Source organism: Parambassis ranga, chromosome 4 (genome assembly GCF_900634625.1).
Source record: "Parambassis ranga chromosome 4, fParRan2.1, whole genome shotgun sequence".
Lineage (NCBI taxonomy): Eukaryota > Metazoa > Chordata > Actinopteri > Ambassidae > Parambassis > Parambassis ranga.
This window is the reverse complement of record NC_041025.1, coordinates 1,923,205-1,947,656: the sequence shown is the minus strand read 5'-3', so window position 1 is coordinate 1,947,656 and position 24,452 is coordinate 1,923,205. Positions and strand designations below refer to the sequence as shown.

General features: G+C 41.0%; 1 protein-coding gene across 6 annotated transcripts in view; it reads left to right on the top strand.

Annotated features, from left to right (window-relative positions):
- The window catches only part of ptprfa (protein tyrosine phosphatase receptor type Fa), a 165,787-nt gene that overhangs the window by 90,956 nt on the left and 50,379 nt on the right, over window positions 1-24,452 (top strand). For all 6 annotated transcript variants that reach the window (XM_028403182.1, XM_028403183.1, XM_028403184.1 and 3 more), the window contains exons 13-17: window positions 14,249-14,366; window positions 15,204-15,785; window positions 17,035-17,132; window positions 18,741-18,997; window positions 20,629-20,710. In XM_028403182.1, the coding sequence (XP_028258983.1) occupies window positions 14,249-14,366; window positions 15,204-15,785; window positions 17,035-17,132; window positions 18,741-18,997; window positions 20,629-20,710 (1,137 nt within the window). The remainder of the gene's footprint in view (window positions 1-14,248; window positions 14,367-15,203; window positions 15,786-17,034; window positions 17,133-18,740; window positions 18,998-20,628; window positions 20,711-24,452) is intronic.

Genomic DNA, 24,452 nt, shown 5'->3' with positions numbered 1-24,452 from the left:
ACAAAAGACTTGACAGCTATGCAGCTGTGTTTTTAATATTTTTTTTTTGCGTTAAAATAGCAGCATGAAGGCGAGGATGTCTCACTTTGTTAATGACCGTTTCCTCACCTCCTCAACATGCAACACAGGTGGGTGGGACTAAGACAGAAACAAAGGACACAAACGAGGAAAAAAATCTGGCAGGTACCATCTGTGGAGTGAGAGGAGCCTATGAAGTCCCCCTTTTCCACCAAATTAGGCTCCTACACTATAGAATTAGATTAGAATTAGATTAGAAGCACCAATGGAACCCTTCACATTAAAACATTAAAAGTCCTTCTTAGACATATTGTTAGTATAGTATATACTATACTATATACTATACTATATATATATATATATATATATATATATATATATATATATATATATATATATATATATATATATATATATATATATATATATATATATATATATATATATATCCTTGTTTTATGGTAAACAAATATTTTTTTTTACCATAAAACAAGGATTTTAATGGACATCAGAATAACCAGATTAGAATGCTTTAAGAGATGCTGAATCTACTATCACAATCCTGCACAGCATGTACCTTACAAACATAATATGTGTAAATGATTCAAGTATCCCTGAAACAGAAAAGGGATGAGACAGATTAGAATAACCATGCAGTCTGCAAAGTGCATTTATCATTACATCCAAATGCTGTGCTATTTTTTTAGGATGAGAACACAAATCCTGTGCTTGTTATTCCATCAGAATGATTGCATTTCATGTTCTTATTTTTATTTCAGCCTACAGCAGTAAAAAAAAAACACAGCCACAAATATGGATGTGTGAATAATAGAAGAAACCTCGATAATCCTTTGTAGGAATGCAAACATGTGCGTGTGAGGTATGCCTTTGAGATAGTTCAGCAGCACACATCTGCTTTTGCATATTTTCTGAAAGTATTTAGAGTTTGTTTGCTGAGTAAAGAAGAAAAACAAAAAAATTAAAAATCACCAATCAGATGCTTTACTGATGAAGAGTGTAGGCAGCAGTTGCACTTCACATTTGAAATGCTAACACTTAGAATGAAATGATGCTCAGATAGCTTTTCATAGTATCACAAGAGGGGTGCCACAACCATGTGCATGATAATATAGCTGCCCCTCTCATGCTCTGCAATCTCTCACATGAAAATAAAAATATGTTTGATTATAAGAAGGGAAAGCTTTATTCAGGAAAAATGTATAAGTATAAAATGATAACATCAAAATATAAAATGTGCAAAAAACTTGAATGGAGAAGTTACAGTGGAATAACAAACATGCCTGAAAATGTGTTGTGTTGTGAAAATGTTTTCAGTGTAAAGGTTAAATAATACAGACGATAGATTGTAGATTGTTGTTACTATGGTAACCAAGACCCAATTCATAACATTTTTTCCAAGACAATGTAAAACAGTACAGAGAAAATAGAGATGAGAATTAAAAAGTCCAGCTACTTCAACCATGTGTCGAGCCTGTGTCTGACAGGCTTCTCATGCATCCTAGAAAACCCGCAGGCAAATGCGAGGTGTAATAATGACTCCTGATGGGTTGGCAGCTTTCATGTTAAAATACAATGCTAGTAGGAAGCCTGTAATAATACTTCTTGCACAGCTTCCTATTAGCATTTTGGGTAAGACGGGTGTCACAACATTCCAGCAGTTAGCACTGCCATATTACATCCAGAAGCTTTCTGCTTTGAATCTGGATTTGGGAACTTTTTGTGTATAGTTTGCATGTTTTTTTACTCCCTCTCACATACCTAACACATGCATGTTACACTCATTTGAGAAACTAAATTGGCCAGAGCTATGTGTGTGTGCGAGTACGGTATGTCTTGTTGTCTTTGTACAGACCTGGGCAAAGTACGGCCCGCGGGCCACATCCGGCCCGCTTGCGGCCCGCGGACCGTACACACAATAGAAGAAAGAAAAAAGAAAATAAAGAAGGCAGCAAAAGTCAGCTGTCAGCACGGCATTACCGGTAACGTCTTTCCAACCCTCCTTGTCTCTTCAAAGCTGCAGTACTGCTTCATCCCATCTACTCTCTGGAGAGACACGGTCGCGCTGTGTACACTTTAAAAATGCTGAAATGTACGGTAAAGCGTGAAGAAACGCCACGGCGCATTCAGATGTTACCGCGGAGCTGCAGCCGACATCGTCATCTGCTCTTAAAAAGCACAGATCTTGTCTAACTTTCAGAGCTTTGGGATTTGATCGTTTTTAAAACTAGTTTTAACTCTAATGGTTTTATTCTGTAAAAATATCTTCACATCATCTGTGCTGCACTGTGCGGGAGTGTGTTTCAACATACAACCAGCACACACTCAGTGGACCTGGACACACACACAGAGGACAGAGGAGTGAGCAGTAAACACATAGACCAGTTCACATCATCAACACCCTCCGCCACACATTGATTCTGTGTTTTTTTTCCGCCAATGCGATTTTATAATATCGCTATCTTTCCATTCATTCAACTCTGCGCAACTCTCTCTCTCCTCCCGTCCGCGTTCACACACACGTACACACATAAGCGCGGATATGTTCACAGAGAAGACGACCAACGTTCTTGATAATGGAACATCGCACCCTAACTCAGCACAGACAGAGCTGGTAACGCAGCAAACATTAGGTGACTTAAGGTGAAACGCAATTACCGTTGAGATAAACTACGTCATATGCATAGTCACACATGAATAATAACACCAAAGGCTGTTTTATTAATCAGTTAGTTGCCTTTAGTAGTTCCATATATCTGATTATAGTATTTATGCTATTAATGTTAAAGGTTAAATCACATTATTTATTTTAACCTTTATTTTACCAGAAAATGTCATTTTACAAAACAAGAACAGGCTGACACATGAGGTCAGTGTTGACTTCATATAGTGAAATAAAAACCTTCAGCTTCAGATGTTGTTGTAATCCATTCCTTAGATTAGAACTTAAACTAGGCTCAAATTAAAGTAAGAACTTAAATTTCAATTTGGTGAGTCATCCAGGAAACATGAAAAAGGACAGGTCTGTATGAGCAAACTCATTCTACTGGCCTGTAATGTATGGAGTTGAGGTGGGGGAAGGTCATGTATTTATTCGTCTTATCACTCAGAGAGAATTAAGATTTGACTAACATCTCGATTCAAAATTCTTGTAGCTTTAAAACTGTCATAGATAAGCATACAGGTGTACATTTGACCTTTATAAACCCCAATGACCAACTCGCCGACCGATGTGACACCGAGATGCCACCACACACCGCTTACAGTGATGAAACAAGAGCATATTTATAAAGATACTGTGCCAGTGATCTCCAATTCAATTCATATTATTATTTATGAAAGAAATGTGGCCCTTTGCTTTTCTAATGGAAGTCTATGTGGCCCTCGAAAAAAATAAATGCCCACCCCTGTCTTTGTATGTAAGCCCTGCAATAGACGGTGTACCACAACAACTCCATATTGATAGTCCCCAGCCCCCTGTTATGCTGTAGTACATGACAAAGCAGGTTATGAAAATTGATGGATAGTTAACAAGTGAAGGTGCACACTACTTACACATTTGGTCATACTGATAGAGGAAAATGTGCTCAAAAGGCTTGTAACAGGACAGCATGGTGAGGACAGCAGAAGTCAGTGTGTGATGTCAGTAGTGTTGGAGTGTGTTCAGGTGATTGTGGAGGAAATGTTTGATGCTGCAGCCGTTTTTGCTTGAAGTCCTTCAAAACATGATTGTGGATTAGCTCTCAGTGAGCTTCTTCCCTCTCACCTCCTCTTGTTCTCTGGGCTCATGTCTCGCTTGATTTCCTTTATAAGCAGCATTCCTGTCTTATCAGTGCAAGGCAGGAGGCCTGATAAAGGGCCCACATCGTACAGCCCATCTTCAGCCTCTTTAAACACACACACCAGGTGAGGGGGACTTTTCTTTAAGGAACTGTCTTCAAGCCTCTTCTTTGATAAGTTTAGTCTCTCCCCCTGGCGTCAGTGATGCTGATGAGAACCAGCACACGTGGAGAGTGACCCTCTGGACACTAGCCCCTTGCGCTGCTGCTGAGGAATCTGTCCCCAGTTTACAGCTGCAACTTCTCTAAAGCAAAGAGTGCAGAGCTGTATGCTGTCTCCACTGAGGCTGCCTGAAAATCCCTCCACTGAGGCTTGGCTTGCCAGAAGTCAATACAGACGGCTGTTATGTCACACAAAAAAAAGACCTTGATGGTAAAATAAATTCAGTCATGGCAAATTATGAAAGCTTAGTGGCAGGGACCAGAGCTTTAATTGGCTGCTCATACCCTGTCCAGGCTTTCTTATGCCTCCTCTGGTTGTTTTAGACTTCACTCCCTTCATCTCTCTTGCTGCTCTGTTGGCAAGCTTGCGGGTTTTAAGTTCTCAGTGAAGCGTATTTTTTTTGGATGGCTGAAGAATGCTTGAAGGAGCCTCTTATCCCTCTCAGTGCTGACGGCTGTGAAGCGTAAGCATCGCCTGATTTGATAAGACATGGCAACCTCTCTGTGGCTCATTTCTGTTTGGTATAGGCCAGAAAAACAATCCGAGAGCCGAGCCAGGACAGAGTCTTCATTGTCTGCCCTAGAAGAAGTGTTGATTTTGAGCCATCAAGATAGAGAGATGTGAAATTTGACCAACAATGTTTTGGCGTCACACTCGGGACATCCTTCACAGGGTTGTCCCATTTCCAAAACTTCATTGAAAAGTGAAATTTTGAGGTATTCATAACATCACTACAACAAAAGTTAAAAGTTGTTCAACTGTGCAAACTTATAATGGTGTAAAACCTGATCTGCTTCTACCACCACAAGCAGCCAAAAAGTAGTTTAACAAAGGGACAGAAAACTGTTCCACCTATCTATTCAGGCTTCAAGCTGACTGGCTAGCACACAGTTGTGTCCGCACTCAATCCGGCTTCATCCAGCGTGTTTGCTGTTCTCCAAACCACTAGGTGGCGCCTCGTAATATGGCTAATAATGTGGCAAGCCGGATTCGCTAGCCACATTTGCGTTCACACCTGAGCCACATTTGAGCCAATCCTGCTAGCCGGCTTGAAATCAAACTGGATTCAGCTGGATTGGAGGTGTTCACACTCGGAAAAAAACACATCTGGATTGATCTGGATGCGGCCAAATCCTGCTTAAGCCACATTTTTTCCCCAGTGTGAACGGGGCCTAAGTCAGTCACACTCCTGTGAAATCAGCCTGTCCAGTTAGGATCAACACTGATTGTGAATCAGTTTCAGCTGCTGTTGTGCAGATGGAACAGACAACAGGTGGAAATGAGGCAGTTATCAAGACAGCCCTATAAAGGAGAGGTTCTGCAGGTGCTGACCACAGACTGCAGGTTCACACTGAGTGCATGTGACAGTCATCAAAGTTCTGATGAAGTTTGGTTGGTTCTGTAAGTACTGACCATACTTTAGCACATTTGTATTTCTTCCCCTCGCTAGAAGTAGGCAATATTTTATATACAGTATAGGTCACTGCAGAGGAATCTTGGTTGGGGAAGCAGTCCAGATTAGAAGCACCAAGCTAACCTTTTGATAGGCTTCTCCTGGACAAGAGCACATGTGGTCCTTTCACTCAGGTTGTCTTATTTGCCCTTTATTCAAATCTGTTGAGATGAACAGAAGAAGTCTTTCTTAAATCTGCAGGGTAATGGTATGCAGTCATTATAAACCGTCCTTATAAATTCAATGTAAGAGCTGGCAGGGCCTTGAGCACAGGAATGCATCAGTAACTGTATGAAAGGGTGATGGTTCCTCAACAGTGAGGCCACTGTTAGTCTTCTGGATCTTTCTTCGATTTTGAACTGCAGCTGCTTTGGTTGAAAATGGACTTGATTTTCACCTCATTGTTAGCAGCTCATATTCTTTATGAATTTATTTATTTCTTCCGTGGCACCGAGAAGGCAGAGACCTTTGTCTTTCATTTTTGGTTAGTCAGCAAGGTTGTGCAGCACAATACAAAAGCCTTGCACCTCTGAGTCACTGCTGTTTAAGCAGCGCCTCACGTGCAGGGAGTAAAACGGCCTTATTAATGTCCTTTGGCCTTCATGAATAAAGCAACATCATTTATAATGCAAGATCCTTAAAATTAGTCGCACTTCTTATTTAAACTGATCACAATGCGTAGCCTTTAATGCAGTGTTGGCTGTCCACCTGTGAGCTAAGCTACCACATTAAAGCTTTACTGCACTGACAAATGTAAGCTACGCCAATGTGGTAAAAGTTGCTCTAATACAACATGATATACTAAAGCTAAGCATTAAGTTCTATTATGGGGTTAGGGTTCAATCTGCTCTCACTGCTTCAAAACAAATGACAAGCATGTTCGGTAAATCATTTGATCTGTAAAAGCAATTTTTTTTGGTTTTGCACCTAAACACAGATTACACAGATTTGGTTTGTCTGACAAAGTAGAAGTTGCTAATATGAAACAGTACAACTCACATGAAGTAGAGTATGTATATGAGCTGTTCTTGTGCCAAGGCAATGCCACTTCTTTCTTACCCACCACTGATGACTGTATTTTGATAGTCCATCTATTGAGTGGGCATCGAAGTCCGCCAGCAAGATGATAGAGTCCCCAGTCAGAGAATGTTCCAGTACCCCTCCCAGAAAAACTCCAGAAAACACATGGTAGCTTTGCTGTGGGGCTATAAGCAAGCCCACACCCGCCTGCTGCCTCTCACCGTGAGGAACTCCAGAAAAGAAGAGTCCAACCTCTCACAAGGAGTTGGGCTGTATATCTACAAACAGGCTCATCCATGTCCCCAGAGCCAGTCTCTGTGTCCAGTGATCAGGTCGCCGAGGCCCCACCTTGGACTTCTTGCCAATCCACATCACACCGGCCCCTTGCGGTCCCTCCTGCAGGTGGTGAGCCCACAGTATGTCGTCCCCACGCTCCTTTGGGCTGAGCCCAGCTGGGCCCTACGGGGGAAAACCTGGCCACTAGGCGCTCACATTCTAGCCCCACCCCCAGGCCTGACTCCAGGGTTGGACCCAGCTGTGCCATACCGGGCGACGTATCGGACCTTGTTTTTAAATACTCCATAAGGGGTTTTTGAACCGCACTTAGTCTGACCTGTTTGCCTTAGGGACCCTTACTAGGGGCATTAAGCCCCCGACAACATAGCTCCTAGGATCATCCTGGCGCTCAAACCCCTCCACTACGATATGGTGGCAGTTTAATCCCCTTATTGTATATTTTGAACCTTACTGACCATACTTTCATTCAGGTCCAGTATTTGTACCCGTTGTTACAGTCAGGCCAGTCAGGTTTTTGTTGGTGACATTCCCAGAAGCGGTGTGTACTTATTTGTATCTCCAGAATCTCAAAAAGAAGCAGTCCCCATAATCTAAAATGCAATGCAAAAGTTTACAGCAGCACAAACTTTAAGCCTTCTCTCTTCTCTCACTTCTTCAAGCCTTCTGTGTGTACACCAGTTTCTTTCTTCATCTCAGTCTCTTTCTCTCACTGCTCTGAGCACCACATCAGGGACAAGTGACATCTAAAGCATAGATGAGAAACTTGAAGCTAATTTTGTGCTCTGCCACAGAATAGATGAATAGATCCCACTGACATGAGATGTACAGTAATTAAAGGATCATTGTTCTTGCATCATTTCAGTTTTCACATTAGATTTATACAGATGCATAGTAATACTTTATACTTTGGTCAGTGTGGCGTCAACTCAGAAGAGCATGCTTCCACCCGTAATAAGATTTATTCACAACTTTCAATTCAATTCAGTTCAATTCAGTTTTGTTTATATAGAGCGTTTATCAGAAATTGTTTCCAGCGCTTCACAGAGACCCAGAGCCTGAGCCCCCTTAAGTTGTACTCAACCCCTGGCAATGGCTACATGTACAATACCTAACTGACCTTAACCTGCTTCCAGTAGTTGAAACAGTGAATGGGCTTGTGAGTGTGTGTGTGTGTCAATGTGAAACTGTGCACTGAGCAGAGAGGAAAGCGTTAAGTGCAGACCATTTACCAACCATTCAAGACAGGTATTATGCAGGCATAATGAGCTGCAAGCTTCAGAGTTTCATTCACTTCTGTGTGATTTTTTTCTAAGACATTTATTATGTTATAACCGCATAGACACTTTTTCATGTTTTTTTCTTGTTTTTTTCTTGTTTGCTTTTTATTGATATGTGTTATTTCATATGTATTGGATTCCAGTCAGTCACTGTGGTTTATAGAGCAAAGTGAAATTGTGCTGTAGTGTTCAGTGTGTGTTCTCAGGATGAGGAAATTGGGTTCAGTGAGTCATCGTTCTCTGCTCCACATACTCTCAGTGCACACAGTTTAGAATGAGGCCCCTCACAGGTCTTCCTTATTGCCTTTGTCTTTTGAAGTCCCTAACAGAGGGTTCCCTGCCGACTCACTCAGCAGGGAACCTTCATCAGCATTGGCCAAACTCGCCTCATCAGATGGCACTATGAAGATGTGAGCTAATTATACACCACACACACACATGCACACATCACCTTCATTTCCACATGTAATTTAAAGCCACCCCCTGTGTCGCAGCTCAATTTCTCTTTCACTCACTAATCACCATAGTTCAGTATGTTAATCGCAATCAACATTCTGACTGTTTTTCTGACTCATCTCCTCCATCTGTCCTTTCATCGGTGGACTCATGAGGACTCAGTGGACTATGTGAGCAGCCACAGAGTGTGTTGGGTTGATTGTAATAACTACGTTGGTCCACATTTGACCAAATAGGCTCAGAAAACCTGAGGTGCATATGTTTTAGGGGGCTGTTGGGACAGAACCCTTCAGATGGGACCAAATTATAACCCCAACTACTTAACCTAACCAAGAAGTGAGTGAAAAGTTTGACACACTACATAAATACACAATAGGCGAAAGTTGTTACGAGTTACTCTTGTATATGTGCAGCCTTTATTATGAAACCAATACACTGTGCTCTGTGACCAAATGTTGCTATTACACATTCTGATATGACAGGTTTGAAAGAAGCTATGGAGAGTGTGTTGTTATCTGTCATAGTGACATAGCTTGTGTGTGTGTGTGTGTCGGTGGTTGGGTTGGGCAAGTGTTTTGGTATCCTGTTCATTGATGGGGACATGTGTACGTTTACTTTTACACATGAAATACATAAGACATAATAGGTAAGACATAATATAGAAAAGAACTCATACACACACTGTATACATCCCTTTGATCACACTGTTTTCTATCCTCCATTCAGTGATGACTTAATTTGCTTATTGATTACACTGAAGCCAGCTCCTGGTGGTTTAGTCTGCAGTACTCATCATGACGTGCTATAATTACACAGTCCTACACACTGGTTATTGATAAGGGATTACTTGCATTATTAGTGTGCAAGGTTTATTTTTGTATTGGATGTGTGGCTGTGGAAGGTGGATAGCTGGATTTATTGTTGTTATTTTTGTTGTTTGGATATTTGATTTTAAAGCCATGTTTGAGTGCATGGTCTGTGTCACATATACAGAAAGAAGCTGAAGGTAGCACTTTGTCATCAGTTTTCAACATGAAGTGTATGGACTACAATGGAAGCGCTTTAGGAATCAATGCTGTGAGATTAATTCATGCTGTAGAAAGGATGGACGTTGTTACCATGGTAACAGATACCCAAACTGTAATGTAGTTTAATTCAGAGCAAAAAGTATATTTTAGCACAAACACACCAATGTGCCTCATCTCTTGGTTGAAGGTCTTCTGCCTCCCGCCTTCAGTCACTGACTGTCGCAGCCTTTCTGTGACCTCTCACAGTCTGTGTTGTGCTATCTTTCACATCCTGTGTGACAGTGTGGGAACTCACTTCTCACTTTGACCTGTATCCCTTAAAACCAATAATTCAATCTCTGCCATGCCCCCTGTTTTGTCTTCTTCTTGTCCCTTGTGGTAGTTTTATATCACTTTTTTGTTGCTTCCTGTTTGTCATGTGTATCCTCAGTGGCTCTACATCCTCTTGAATTATTGCTGTGCCCTAATTAGTTTCCATATGAGTTCCTTGTCTTTCTTTGTTTTCTGTGTACTTTGCTTTGCTCCTGCCTGAGTTTGTTGTCTATGTTCCTTCTGCTTTCCTGGTGTGTTGACATATTATAGCAGTTTTTGCTGCACTCTGTGTCCACCAGTGTCCACCATCAGTGTGCTCCTCATGTTTTACTGTATCACAAACTGCCTCGTTATTCGTAAAGGTAGGGTAGGAGATTTCATTCTGATGCACTTTTTGTTAAATTAGTGTAACTTCTCTTTACAATCCGATAGCAACCGATTAGTTCAGCAGTTTCGCTTTAAAACGAAGAATATGAATCATCTGTGGAAGCTATAAAACGCTAAAAACATCAGCCAATCCTACGAGGCGCACCTGCGTGGAGAGTTGGCTGGCTGCTCTTCCTCCTCTGTGCGCACCAGAGAGGTACGTGCATGATGGCCGAAGTCACAGACCGAGAGAACGGGCGTGTGTTTACTTTCAAAATCTGGCTGACTCTCAAAAAAAATCTCCTACCCTACCTTTAAAACCTGCTTTAGATATTTAGTGTTCTGTACTCCAATCAATTTCCATAAATTCTGTGTTGATATACATACATGCAGAACACATGCAATGGTGTCACTTATATTGTTGTGTCTCTTAGGGTCTATTTGAGTTGCATGTTAGCACATCTGAAATGTACCAGCCATCCACACACAGGTATTAGGACTTAAGTAACTGTGTGAAGGACCTTAGAGGAGGGGTTAGAACAGTGTTTGGAGTGCATGGTCAATCTGATCCACAGTCACTCAAACCTGCAGGAATTAATGTGCTGCAAAGATACCAGAAAGCCTTCAGAAATCCTATACAGACTGTTCCTCAGTGGGTAGCAGCTATTTTTGAGGTTTATGATGACTCAAGTAGATCATCAGCAGTGGCAGCCCTCTCTCTCTCTCGCTCTCTTACTCAATTGCTGGCCAACTCCCTGCCTGAGCTAGCACTTAAAGAAGCCATGTCAACTCTCATATTAACTCCTTTAGAAAAACAGTATTTTGAGTAACATGTCACTTTAAGTCAGTTTGTGCAGTATCAGCTGTATTGATAATAAATGTAGTCAGACTAATTACGTCCATGCTCATTCCTGCTCTGATATCACATTTCATAATGTTGCATCATTTTCAGGACCCTGTTGGCAAGTGGCTCATGAAGTAGAATAAATAAATGGGCATTTTAGAAAACATTTTTGAGTAGAACTTAAGAGCTTTAAGTGCTGTATTTAAGTGTCACAACCCTGTTGCTAAGATACCATGTCTGCAGGACAAAAATGATTTCAGACTTATGTCACTAACACTTTACTTTTAAGTTTCTGTATTTGCATAAATATGACCCAAAACATCAGCAGATTTTCACGCAAGTCTTGAAAGTAGAGAATCCAAAAAAGCAAAAGAGACAAAAATATTATACTTGGTCAATTATTCACTGGTATATGGCCAGATAACAGCTACTAAAGGTTTGCAGCACCTGCTGATCAGCTTGGAGGAGTTTTAGCCCATTTCATGTTACAGAGTTTAGTACTTCAGGTCCTTCCACATCATTTTCTTTTTTGGAAGAATGTGTGCTTGGAGTCATTGTATTGCTGCTTTTTCTCTTTGAATTCAGCTCACAGACAGATCCTGACATTTTCCCTTTAGAATTCACTGATATAAATCAGAATTCATTGTGTCATCCATGATGGAAAACTGTCAAAACCATGATACTACCACCGCCATGCTTCCCATTCACTTTTTCTAGAATGAGTGTTTTCTTTTCTACAAACAAAAACAATATATATTTAATTTCTATAATTCAGTTATTGGTGGTAGAAATATGGTTACCTCTTCCTTTTTAATTGCTGTGGGTTTTATGTTAATGTGTTGGCCACTACAAGAAAACACTAGAACATGACAACAGATGGATTAAAGTGTGATAGAAATATTAAAGAGAGGAAAGCTAGGGTAATAACACAGCTGAAAGGATGTGAGGGTAAACATAGTTTTTAACCCCAAGATGCTGACAGTGATGAAGTAAAAGATCTTATTACATTCATTGAAATATCAAATATCACCCTCTGAGGTGAGCTTTTGTAGTGCAGTTGTTCCTGACATTAATGGTGATCTTTAAAAAAAAGATAGAAAGAAAAGGCCACTAGACTTACCCCACACAGGAGAGACATCACATGTGTTAATGTAAAATGTATCATCTGCTCTCTGCTTGGAGATTCATCCCCACAGACTGTTGCTCTGTATTTGAAAGAAAGATGAAAGACCAATTTGATTTTTCCCCTTCTCTTTTAAATGGCAAAAAAATCTCTGGCAACTAAAGTGAAAAGAAAAACCACCAGATTAAAATAATGAGGCTTTTAGGGGATTTCAGTAGCTTCACACAGGCCACATTTCTCTCTTTCTCTCATTCACCTTCTGCTTTGCCCTGCAATAAAGACAGGAAGGAGAGAAATATCTATATAACTCTTTAAGCCCCAGCTGAATTGTGCTTTAGAATCACTTAAACGTCCTATGATAGATTTAAAATTGCCTTCCATAAAATAATAATTAGAACTTTGTTTCTAGAACTCCCAGCTGGTTTGGATGGTCTTTGGTAATTTGCGCTGTCATCTCCATGGCACAGCAGCAGCAGCAGCAGCTGTAGGCGGAGGCACCGTTCTGATGGGGAAAATAGAACCTACTGGGCATTCTCTGCTGGAACTATCTTCCCCCGCATACATGCTCACAGCTCAGCCACCATCCCGCTGCTGTTTCCATCTCATCACAAGCCGCTCCACTGATGGTTCAGGGGTAGCAACAGAAAGAAATTCTCCACTATCTGAGGGGGTGGGGGGGCTTTTAATGGACCCTCACCATGACAGACGGTACATGTGCCCGTGTTAACAAGGTTTAGGAGCATGTAAGCTCTGATGTGTGTAGCAGACTTTGACCTGAGAGGACATGTGAAGTCCGACCCCCCCCTTTGTGTGTTCAAGGACTATCTGTAATATGTGGGTGCACAGCATGACTTTCCAGTTTAATAGGTACATAGGTGCACTTGTGCAGTCTGCTCTGTGCAATATAAAGGCCATAATTTGGGCCTTGCTGTCATAGTTACTCCATCACTTTTTTTATTAATAAAGGGATGAAGGCCAGGTGACATATGGACTCCTGGTCAGGTTGCCTCATATAAAGGCATCATAGTAGAAGAAGCCCACGAGTACATTTTCTGTATATAGTCATGTTTAAAAGTCAGCACCCACTTTTTTTTTAACCTGTTGTTTTATTTACAAAAACGTTATACAAAATCATCTGATTGTAGTGTTTCTATTAGGCAAATACAACCTCTGATGAACAACAACATATAACTTTTTTACTGTGCCAACATTACATGTGGCCAATACTAAGTACTGCTTTTTAGACAGAAGAGTCACATTAACACTAAGCATGCTCAGTGAGGTCTGTAGGCTCTGACATGTAGCTCTTGGTTTTTTTTTATTATTCCTCTGATCTTGGGCTGAATTTGCTAGGACATCTACCCCTGTAAAGATTGACAGCTGTGTTGAATGTTTTCCACTTATATATACATATTGTCTATAGTGTTACTAAGCACATGTCAGGCTTAATTTAAAGGCTGACAATTCACCATCCTATCTTCAACTAACTTCTCATCATCTACCCTTCCCCAGTAGCAAAGTGTAGAAGAAATTATATTTAAGTCAGACTGTAAATAAATATAGTCAAATACAATTTCTTACTGGCTTTCACCTACAATTTAAGAATAAATTTAAGGCCAATAGTCCATCAGTTCTGGTGCACCATACTTTTAGGAGCCGTTAGGGGACTTTGGTATTTTCCTGTCCATGGTGAAATGGTCATTTGGTCATGTTCATGTGTGATCTTACTGTACATACCATCTAACAGAAAAAAAAAACATGAACTTCATCAAAATGCACTCCAGATTCCTACTCTTGACTTTTTGCTCAAAGAGCAGTTTAAATGTCTTTGGAGACTTGGAAATGTGAAGCTGATGCATGTTGTGTGTGCTTGACTTGTCTAATGTGTCTGGTACATTGAACTGGCTGACAGCACAGGCCAATTGCACAAGGCTGTTGTCTCAACTTTAATGTTGTTGCCCTTTTCCTCCCTTCTCCTCCCCCTCCCCCCTCTCTGTCTCTATCATCCTCCCTTCTTGTATTTCTGCTCCACAGGAGGCCATTATAACAGGTCTGCTCCCAGAAACCACATATTCTGTGACCGTGGCCGCGTATACCACCAAGGGTGATGGAGCTCGCAGCAAGGCCAAAGTGCTCACCACCACAGGAGCAGGTGTGTCAATCGATTGAGAGGAAACAATTTGCTGTGATTTTCACTTTAAACTTTTTTTTTTCCAGTCATAATTTCAGTCACTGTGGGAACATTGTTTACTACACCTCTATGGAAACGGCACAAGAAGAACGACAAGTAGAAAAAAAAGCAACCATGTCTTTGTGCAGTATAAGAAAAAAAGTCATGTTGCTTTGCCCTGCCCTTTTATTTCTTGAAACATGGAACATTGGAACATTTTACCAATCTCCTGAGGAGAAAATAGAGGTCTGCATACTATGCATACATATTTAGTATTTGCATTTTAACATCCTCTACAAACAAGCTTTTTGCCTGCAGGTAAAAAAAATTAAATCAGCTTAACAATAATGAATTTTTGTCACATAACTCAGTGACAAGAAGGACATTCAGATTTTTCTAGTTACAGTGAGAATTGCAGAATTTTTTTTTGTGACCTGGCTCGCATTTTTTGAAAATGCACTTCAGCTAAGCGCCTTTGATTAAATCATCAATTTTACTTCTTTTATTACTTCTTTTATCAACTGTATAAAATCTCAAATTCTGGCTGGAGTCACATTGTTTTTGTATATTTGTGCTTGACCTATAGTATGTAATGATGAGGGCAGATGAGGGCTCCCAGTGCATGGGCCTAATAAACCAAAGCTGGATATGATTCCAGGCTGTGTCTCTTTCCTGCATGTCCCCCTCATGTCATTCAAATACTTCCTGGTTATCTCTTTTGACAAACTCTCAATTACAAAAACATAAACAAATCAAAACAACAACAGGGTGCTCAAAAATATGTACAACTTCTTCTGACATCTGTTTCCTGTCTTGTAGTGCCTGGAAAGCCCACCATGATGATCAGTACCACCATAGGAAACACTGCCCTGATCCAGTGGCAGCCCCCTAAAGAGATGGTGGGGGAACACGTCGGATACCAGCTGCAATACAAGAGAGCAGAGGAGGAAGCTTTCACCATCAGAGACTTCAGAAAGACAGACGATCACTTCACAGTGACTGGCCTCCACAAGGGAGCCATCTACATCTTCAAGCTGTGCGCCAAAAATCGGGCAGGCAACGGGGAGGAATATGTGAAGGAGATCAGCACCCCTGAAGACATTCCCAGCAGCTACCCGCAGAATCTGAGCGTGGTCGGCCTGACTGCCACCTCCACCAAACTGGCCTGGGACCCGCCCCCTTTGGCCGAGAGGAATGGGAAGATTGTCAAGTACGTGGTGGTGTACAGAGACATCAACAGCCAACACAACAGCACCAACAGCACCACAGAGACGCAGATGACTATCCACAGTCTGCAGCCCGACACAACCTATGACATCAGAGTCCAAGCTTTCACCAGCAAGGGGGGAGGACCTATCAGCCCCAGCATTCAGAGCAGGACCATGTCCACCTCCATGCCAGGTAAGAAGGGCTGTCATACTTGTGTGTGTTGGTGGAACACACAAACATTACATTAGATCTATTTTTATTTGATCCATTCTTTTAAATGTGACAGCATGGCCAAGCAGGGCCCATCCTCCATTTAACATGCATTTTTATTTTATCAGCATTCTATTGTCGCTGTGTATAAATCAGCTGAATGGAGCTGTTGCTGCATTCATATAATACAAATGTGACTTGTTATATCGCAGCAGGGAATTATTTGCTGGATTAATTTTGGAGCTGTTGGTGTGTTGGTCTAGGTCCCTCCTAATACATTATACATTGGCAGTCTGCTGATAGAGACAATGATTTTTGATGCCTTTAGTGCTCAGTACACATGTAACTGTGCAACCAAAGCACTGTTAACACGATGCAATTATTATGAATGTTTAAATGGATTCATTGAAAACACTGATCAAACTAATGTAAATGTACATCCTGTAAGGTTTGACTAAACTTCAGCTGCTATCTTTTTTGCCTTCCCCAGTATCAATATCTGTATTGTTGGCACAACCGCTGAAATAAATAAATAAAAAATCATCTTTGCAAACATAAGCATCAAATTTAAGGTGGTTCCTTTAACAGTGGCTGTGACAGTGTTCATTTTGAATAACACACAGAACTTATGAGCATTAGTACATTACAGTTAGAAGGGACCAGCTGTGTGGCAGTATGTTATTTTGTATTTAACACTATTAGAGGAACTTTATTTAGTTTATTTTTAGCCAGTTCTACTGCTACAGGAAGTTTGTTGTGTCTTGTTATTACAACTGTTTCTACAACAGAGGCATTCAAAAATAAGAGAAGTAGGCATCTATCTATCTGTTTAAATGCATGCACTGCCTGATTAGTCATGATACAATCATTCTGTCACTGATGCACAACACCACAATGTATTAATATGCTGCTGTTGACCAAGTTGCTATAAACTAGACATCTTGTCACTCCACGTCTCTTCCAGTGTCAAGCTGCCAATCAATTGTCCCTGCTAGTGATTTAAAGCCGAAATGAATCTTTGCTGCTGCCATTTGTGAACCACCGTACACCTTACACTACTGTACAGTCAGAATGGACTGATCTAACAGAATGATTCAATATAAGATCCCACTTAGAAATATAAAGTCAGAAATGTAAGCGATGAGCAGACATTGGAAAGGTTTGATAGATTATCCACGTATATATCAATGTTCAAAATGACTGCCTAATAATCATCCATATGTTTCCCCAGTGTTTACCAAGAACTTTGGTGTGAAGGCTGTGACCAAAACATCCGTCCTGCTCACCTGGGAAGTGCCAGAAACCTACAAATCTCAAGTGCCTCTCAAGGTAAGAACTCCCTTCTGTTTCTAAAAGCAGTGTCTTACTGTACCAATAAATGTTTGTATAGGCAGTATAGATAGTAATAAATGTTTGTATAGGCAGTATAGAGAATGAAACCTATAAGATTTGTGTCTGTCCTGTCACTCAGCAGCTGGGTGTGTGCAGCTCTGATGATAAGCTCATGTAGAAAAAAAAGTTTATGACTCACTTTATTTTCATTATATATAGCTCATTGTTACATAAACAGTGTTTTGGTGAGAGCCCTACAAAATAAAAAGGCTAAATGAGAAGGGAGTTTTACAGCAAAACACATGCATTACTGCCACTAAGTGAAGTGAGGCTACAGAGCAAATAACAATATCTTGCTGTGAACAGCCTCCTGTTTTACTGTTTCTCTCAGGCAGTAATGTTTGGTACCACTGTGCTTTCACAAAGAATAACACAAAAGAACAAAAGTGTGCTAGATGTACTTTAGTCTACGAGCACTACATTAATATCTAGAAACAAGAAAAGATAAAAAGGAAAAGCTATATAACGGCGGGGGGGGGGGGGGGGGGGTGTATAAATAATAAATAAATCAGTAAACCTGAAAACACACATTATATTCTTAAAGGATGCAGATGTTTGAAATAAATGTCGAAGAGGTACTGTAAATGTGTTGAGTTGAATTTGCCATTTGCAAATAAAACAGTAAGTGTGTATCATCGGCTGTGATGGGCTGGTTGTTTAGGTACACTGTGCCTTCCAGTTGAACCAGGCTGTGCTCAGTTTGTGACAGATCTGCGGTGATGTTTCCTGACTCTGGATGTGGATAAATCCTGGATGCAGGGCAGGCTGCAGGCCTGTTTCAGCCTGTTTGGTGATCAGTCCGAACTAAACGGTGATGGATGTAAAGAGAACTGACTGAATTACCTTGTAGAAGTGAAGATCATTAGCTCTGTATGATGACAGAGTCTACATTAGGTGTGCCCATTTTAGATTCTTGGATCTAGATGTGTCGCTGCCAATGGATCACATCCTGTTGTTACGAACTGTGATTGGGGCTCTTGTTAGTGTTGCCAGTGTAGGGTGGACAAATACAGTTCAATCAGGTGCCTGAATGGGAGTACATTTATTGTGATACAAAGAATTGGAATGTGCTTTGGCGTGTTGGACTCTGATGCGATGACCACAGCAAAAGGGGGAAAGAGCAGGAGGAGAGGCCCTTTCAATCAGATGGGTCTAGACCTGGTGGTGGTGGAGAAGGCTGGGGAGCAGGACAGAGGAGGGCTTGAACTGGCATGAATCTGGCAATGCCTGGTGGTTGCTAAAGTCGATCTGAAAGGCACCTGGAGAGTAGACAAGAGACTTTTGCTAAGCTGTGATTGGATAGTGAGGGACGGACCGGCAGCTGATTGGTGAGGGAGGTGCTCTCTATTAATCACCTGGCCAGAATGGGAGTTTTAGATGTAGGAGAGCAAGAGGGCGAGAGAGAGAGAGAGGGAGAGTGAGATATCAGGGATGCAGATAGAGGGAAGATTGTTCCTTTAATCAATGATGAAGAGATCAGAGTCTTCCTGATTAAACCTGGGTGTATATACATAACTTGCGTACCAATCTTCCTCCTGCCTCCAGATACTGTACAACCAGCAGAGTGTGGAGGTCCAAGGTGACCTAACGAGGAAGCTGATCACACAGCTGCAGCCAGACACCGATTATTCCTTCGTGCTGATGAGCCGGGGGAACAGCGCAGGAGGCCTCCAGCAGCAGGTTTCCATCAAAACGGCTCCAGACCTGCTGACAGTGAAACCAGCTCAATACCAACAGGATGTGGAGGAAGCTGGAAAGGTGACCATCATCCTGCCCAAGGTCCCTGCTGGAGCCCCCATCAGGTGAGTGGGAGATAACCTGTTTGAATGCAAACTCTTTATATAGTTCCATGTGTTATGTGTAAATAATGGCCTATTGTAGGTCATTTATGATGATGCATAATGTGGTGTTTTGCACATACGGTCATGGTGCTATTCTAACTTCCTTACAACCAATATTTCAGCTCCCAGCTGCTGAGCAATTTGCACATACATTAAATATGTCTAATTTTCCAGGACATCATATTCTTACTTTCTTTTCAGGACTCTTTTTTTTTTCAAAAGAGCTAGCTCCTTCCCTTTGCTCAGCACCATGGAAAGCAAGTTTAGACTCAATAGGTCTGATGAGTCTAGACTGACCCTGTTTCAGAGTGATGGGTGCTTTAGGGTAAAAAGAGAAAAGCGAATGAAGTGGTGCTCCCATCATGCCTGTGGGGGCAGTGTTATGATCTGGGGTTGGAAGGGGTTCATCTATGAGGATACCAAGGTGTTCCCAGGCCGGCTGAGAGATATAATCCCTCCACCATGTCCTGGGTCTGCTGTGGGGCCCCCTTCCCCAGAATGACAACTCCTCAAAGTTGAAGGTGCTGCTGATTTTCATCTGGCTCCAGTGAGAGCTGAAGGTCATAGCTCAATGAAGCCAACAAACAGGACCATGTCATCTGCAAAAAATGCAGATATGATCCTGAGGCCACAAAACCGGACCCCCGCCAACCCTGGGCTGTACCGAGAAATTCTATCCATGTAGGTTATAAACTGAATCAGTCACAGCAGCACTTATGGGACCTCCACCAAGAACCAGTCTAACGTACCTTTTCCAACCTTTTTTGTTTTGTTTTTTCCTCCTCGTTTTTTTTTTCTTTTTGCATTTCAAAGTACAATTTCAAAACCATTGATTTCTGAGTACATTTTGATGATTTTGCTGGACATTTGACCGCGTTTTTGTAGTGGGGCTGATGGAGTATTGTTGTTACCAAAGAAATTCCTTTAGCTCATGCTGATGATGACATAACTGCCCTCACAGAGTTGGTGTGTGTGCATTTCTCTTCAGTTTGACTTCCTTACAAAGCCTCAGCACTTAGCAGCCCTGTGAGGCTAAGTCAGATTGAGCTGTACACAGACAGCTTTTATAAATCAATAGCTCTGACACAAGCCTGTCTGCAGGGGGGCATTTCAACAGCCATTACAAGCCTGCTTTATTTACTCCCTGTCCTGTTTTAGCTACTTCACAGCTGCTGCAGAAGATTTTTAAAATTTTGAGAAAAAATAAAACCACTGGAAAGCACAAAAAAGAACCCACAGTGCCAAAAGCAATTTATTTTTGAGTTAATACACAAGAATCCCAGTGCAAACTGTGTACTGAGATTCTGTGCATTTAGAAGCCAGACCCTTTAAATTACATAGAAATAATTAATTGAGTTTCAAGTGTTTGTGTTTCTGAAGAAACTGCTCACAGAAAGCAGTAATTAAGAGCAGTGAAGCTCTCAAAATGTCCAGACCAGACATTTCTTTTCGGCTCGGAGCCACACTGATACCATCTGCCTGTCGGAGAGGAGAAGCCTAGAATAAATATTGAGGGACATTCTTCAAGGTCTTAACAAACAGAAACAGAATCTGTGTGTAACACAGTTGTGTTGTCTGTGCTGTGAACGCAGGTGGTACTACATTGTGGTTGTCCCTGTCACCCCGGCCTCACTGAGGAGATGGGAGGATCCAGAAGACATGGACATCCATGAGGTGAGTGGAGAGTCTGTGGGGGCCCAAGGCAAAAATGAATGCAAACACTTTTACACCAACAAAAACGTTTATTTTGTTAATTTTCATTACAAATGCACAACACTTGGCACGAGTAAGAGGAGTCAGGCCCCTGAGGGAGGTCTGCTACTGTCATTGTTGTAATGTCAGTTGTAGTATTAGAACCCAAAACCAGGACTCAGAGGGCTGGGAGGTTAAAAAACATTTATTCCATAATATATATATATATATATATATATATATATATATATATATATATATATATATATATATATATATATATATATATATATATATATATATATATATATATATATATATATAAATATATATAATCTCAGGAACAACTAAATGTGGTGTGGCAATATAAAAAAAAATCAACAAAAGGCAACCTCACAATCCTCTCAGGGGGGAAGAAACAGGGAACAAAATCCTCCGACTGAGATGGGTGCCGAGCTGCTGGCTGAAACCAGGATTAGCACAGAAGATACGATTCAGAATTTGAAGATTGAAAGGAGACAAGGAAAGTAAATACATGGCAGAAGACGATTAGTGGAGTGCACACCCCTGCACAGACACACACACAGCACACAGACACTCTTAGAATAGAATAGAATAGAATAGAATAGAATAGAATAGAATAGAATAGAATAGAATAGAATGCCTTTTATTGTCACTATGCACAAGTACAATGAGGCTAAAGCCGTCAACCAGTTTCAGTGCAAAAAAAACTGGTTGACGGCTTCAATCTTAGATGTGCTGTAAAGCCTAACAGTCATTGCAAAATGTTGCAATTTCTGTAGATTTAAGATCCTTGGAAATCTAGGGCCAACAAGCACTTGCTTTATGCCTCTGTAAGTACATGGGCACTTGTTTTAAATTTGTCCAAATTATTAATGTTTTTTATTAAATGATATGTTCCAGTAGGTCATTTCTGTGTAACAAATGAATTAGCACAATGAGCATTGAATAGAGCTGAATTATTCTTGCAACAATGTCAGGGAGGTTGCGGATGGACTCAAGTGCAAGACGGGAGACCGGCAGAGGGTTAAATTAAAATAGTTTATTGTGCCCGAAAACTCAGGGAACACAGTTCAAAGGTACCAGACCTCAGGGCAAAACATAAGCGCGGCACAAGCCGGCAGGAGGGAAAAAAACACACAGGGTTGAGTCACCAAGGTTCTCAAAAACACAAACTCAGAAAAAGGCTCAGAAAAATACTCAGGCTACTGGAGAACTGGACGGCTGGTCAGGTTGTAGACGAGACGAACGGGGAAGACACAGACTATATACACAGGGATCAGGGCAGACAAAGGGACACAGGTGAGGCACATTAGGGAGGAGCAGGTGATCACCAGGAGAAGGAGGGAGAACACAAGGAGGGGGCAGTCAAGACACCTGAAATGAGAGGGGAGTCAGTGATTTCAAAATAAGGCCGGAACTAAAGGCAAACATAATCAAACAAAATACAAAGCAACCGTCCTGGCTCACGCTGGGACCCTGACAAACAATGCTGTTTTCTACTGTGACATGTCAGTCATTCACCAAGACCTCCATGTTAAAATGTCTACCTTTACTGCAGAGATGTGTGTGCACTATATACACATTTTTTTCTGCCTTTTGGCAGTGTGCTTATGCCACTATATTCACATGCCTTATTTTCCACCTAATTGCAGACATCAAAACCTTTTTGTAGTGAAATTCCATCTATCCATTATCTGAACCCGCTGCATCCTGCAGTGCATGGTCACAGGGGTGAGAGGCTGGCTACACCCTGGCCGGGTCACCAGTCCATCACAGGGCAACATACAGAGACCATTCACACTTACACTCACACCTGTCGGCAATTGAGAGTAACCAATTGACCTAACAAGCACGAAGCCAGAGCACCAGGTGAAAACACCTTACAGACACACATAGTCGAACATAGTGTAGTGAAATTAACTTCTTAAATTGGTTTTAATATTTTTAATCATTTTGATCCGTTAGTTGGGGATATAGTGAGACTCATGCTATCTACCATCGCTACTATCTGCTGATACTGATGTTAATACCACATCTCTGAACTCTGAATCACCTTTATCTTACTTCCATCATCTTTCTTGTCTTTAAACTTGAAACATAAAAACAGTAAAAATAGTAATGTTCTGTTGCTGACAAGGTCACCTCTGTGTAAATACATCAGAAATAATATCTGCTTTTATTACTATCAAAAAGTGAAGTAGGTATCATATTATTTCATTTATAGAAGCAAATCAAATCATATAATAAACATATGCATACATATGCACAATCATCCTGTTTGTGTGATAGTTCACAGACTTGTATTAAGGCCACGCACAGTTTCCATGCAGGGTGACCAAGGTTCCTTCTTGTCCAGCAAGGTTACCTTGTTCGTTTTATTGGGTAAAATCTCAACAAAACTAGCAAAACATTTAGTGCTATTGTTTGTTTCACCGAGACCCACCCACTGAGGTCTGCCACCACATATAAACCATGTTTCCCCACAAAACGGTTAGAACTGATGAAGCTGCTTGGATGAGCAGCGAAATGTCTTCAAGAAAACTCTACAAGTCCAGACGCCTTGCTTCAATCTTCTCTATGTATGATGACCTGGATGACTGAGAATCTTCATCAACAAAAACTAGCATTTAATGCTGTTTAGAGTGCAGCAGTTAACCTGAAACAAAGCTCAGCTCCACTTTGTGGTGTTGTACACTAAAGTGTGACAAAACTGTGCACTCTTTGTGCCCTCTTGTGTGGAATATCTCTGGAAAAACAAGGATCTATAAACTATTTTATCACAACACTCACAATAATAAATGTTAGCAGATGTTATAGGTTGATTGTGACAGATTAGGTCTACACTAACAGAAAAAATGCAGTTTATTAGGATGATATGTACTCGGTAACCGAATATATTCTGCCGAATATTGCAAAAAAAGCCACATTTGGCCTTTAGTTTTGTGAGTTAAAAGCACGGCCGAATAGTGACGCAATCACGCAACGTACAGTGACGCTGTGACCTGGTGCCAGTTAACATGTCGGCGGTATGGAGGAGAGCGATAACAGAATTGCACTTTGCAATGAACATTCAGCCAAAATATCTAGAGGGGGTTCCTCAGCACGGAGCTTAAGCACTACTACATTCATTTGTCACCTAAAAGCCAAACATCTCGAACAGCATGCTGAGTATGAGAGAGAGAGACGGCTGCAGCAGCTACAAGGAAAGCTAATCACAGGACGCCCACTCCGTCCATGTCCGACGAAAGAAAAAGTTTGCAGAGGACAGTGCCAAAGCAAACGGAATCACAAAGAAGATAATAGAGTACATGGCTTTGGATGAATAACCGTTTAGTGCTGTGGAGGACATTGGCTTTTGGAGGCTTGTGGAGCACATAGAGCTCTGTTACACAATACCTAGCAGACGGTATTTCTCGGATGTGTGCTTACCGGAGATGTATGACTGTGTTGCAACTCGTGTCCACAAGGATTTCAAGTTACAAAAGATTGTACTTACAGGAATTCAGAGGATACATTGTATTTTATTTTTTTATTTTTTCAAAAGAAAAGGCTGCTGTAATATTTAACAAATGTCAGAATATTAAATAAAGCTCTACTTTCTTTGAAAAACGTGGCTAAAAATTTATTCTAGACTATTTATGCAATATTAAGAAAACAGTTAAAAACTTTGATATTTGGTATTCGGCCATATTTTAAATTT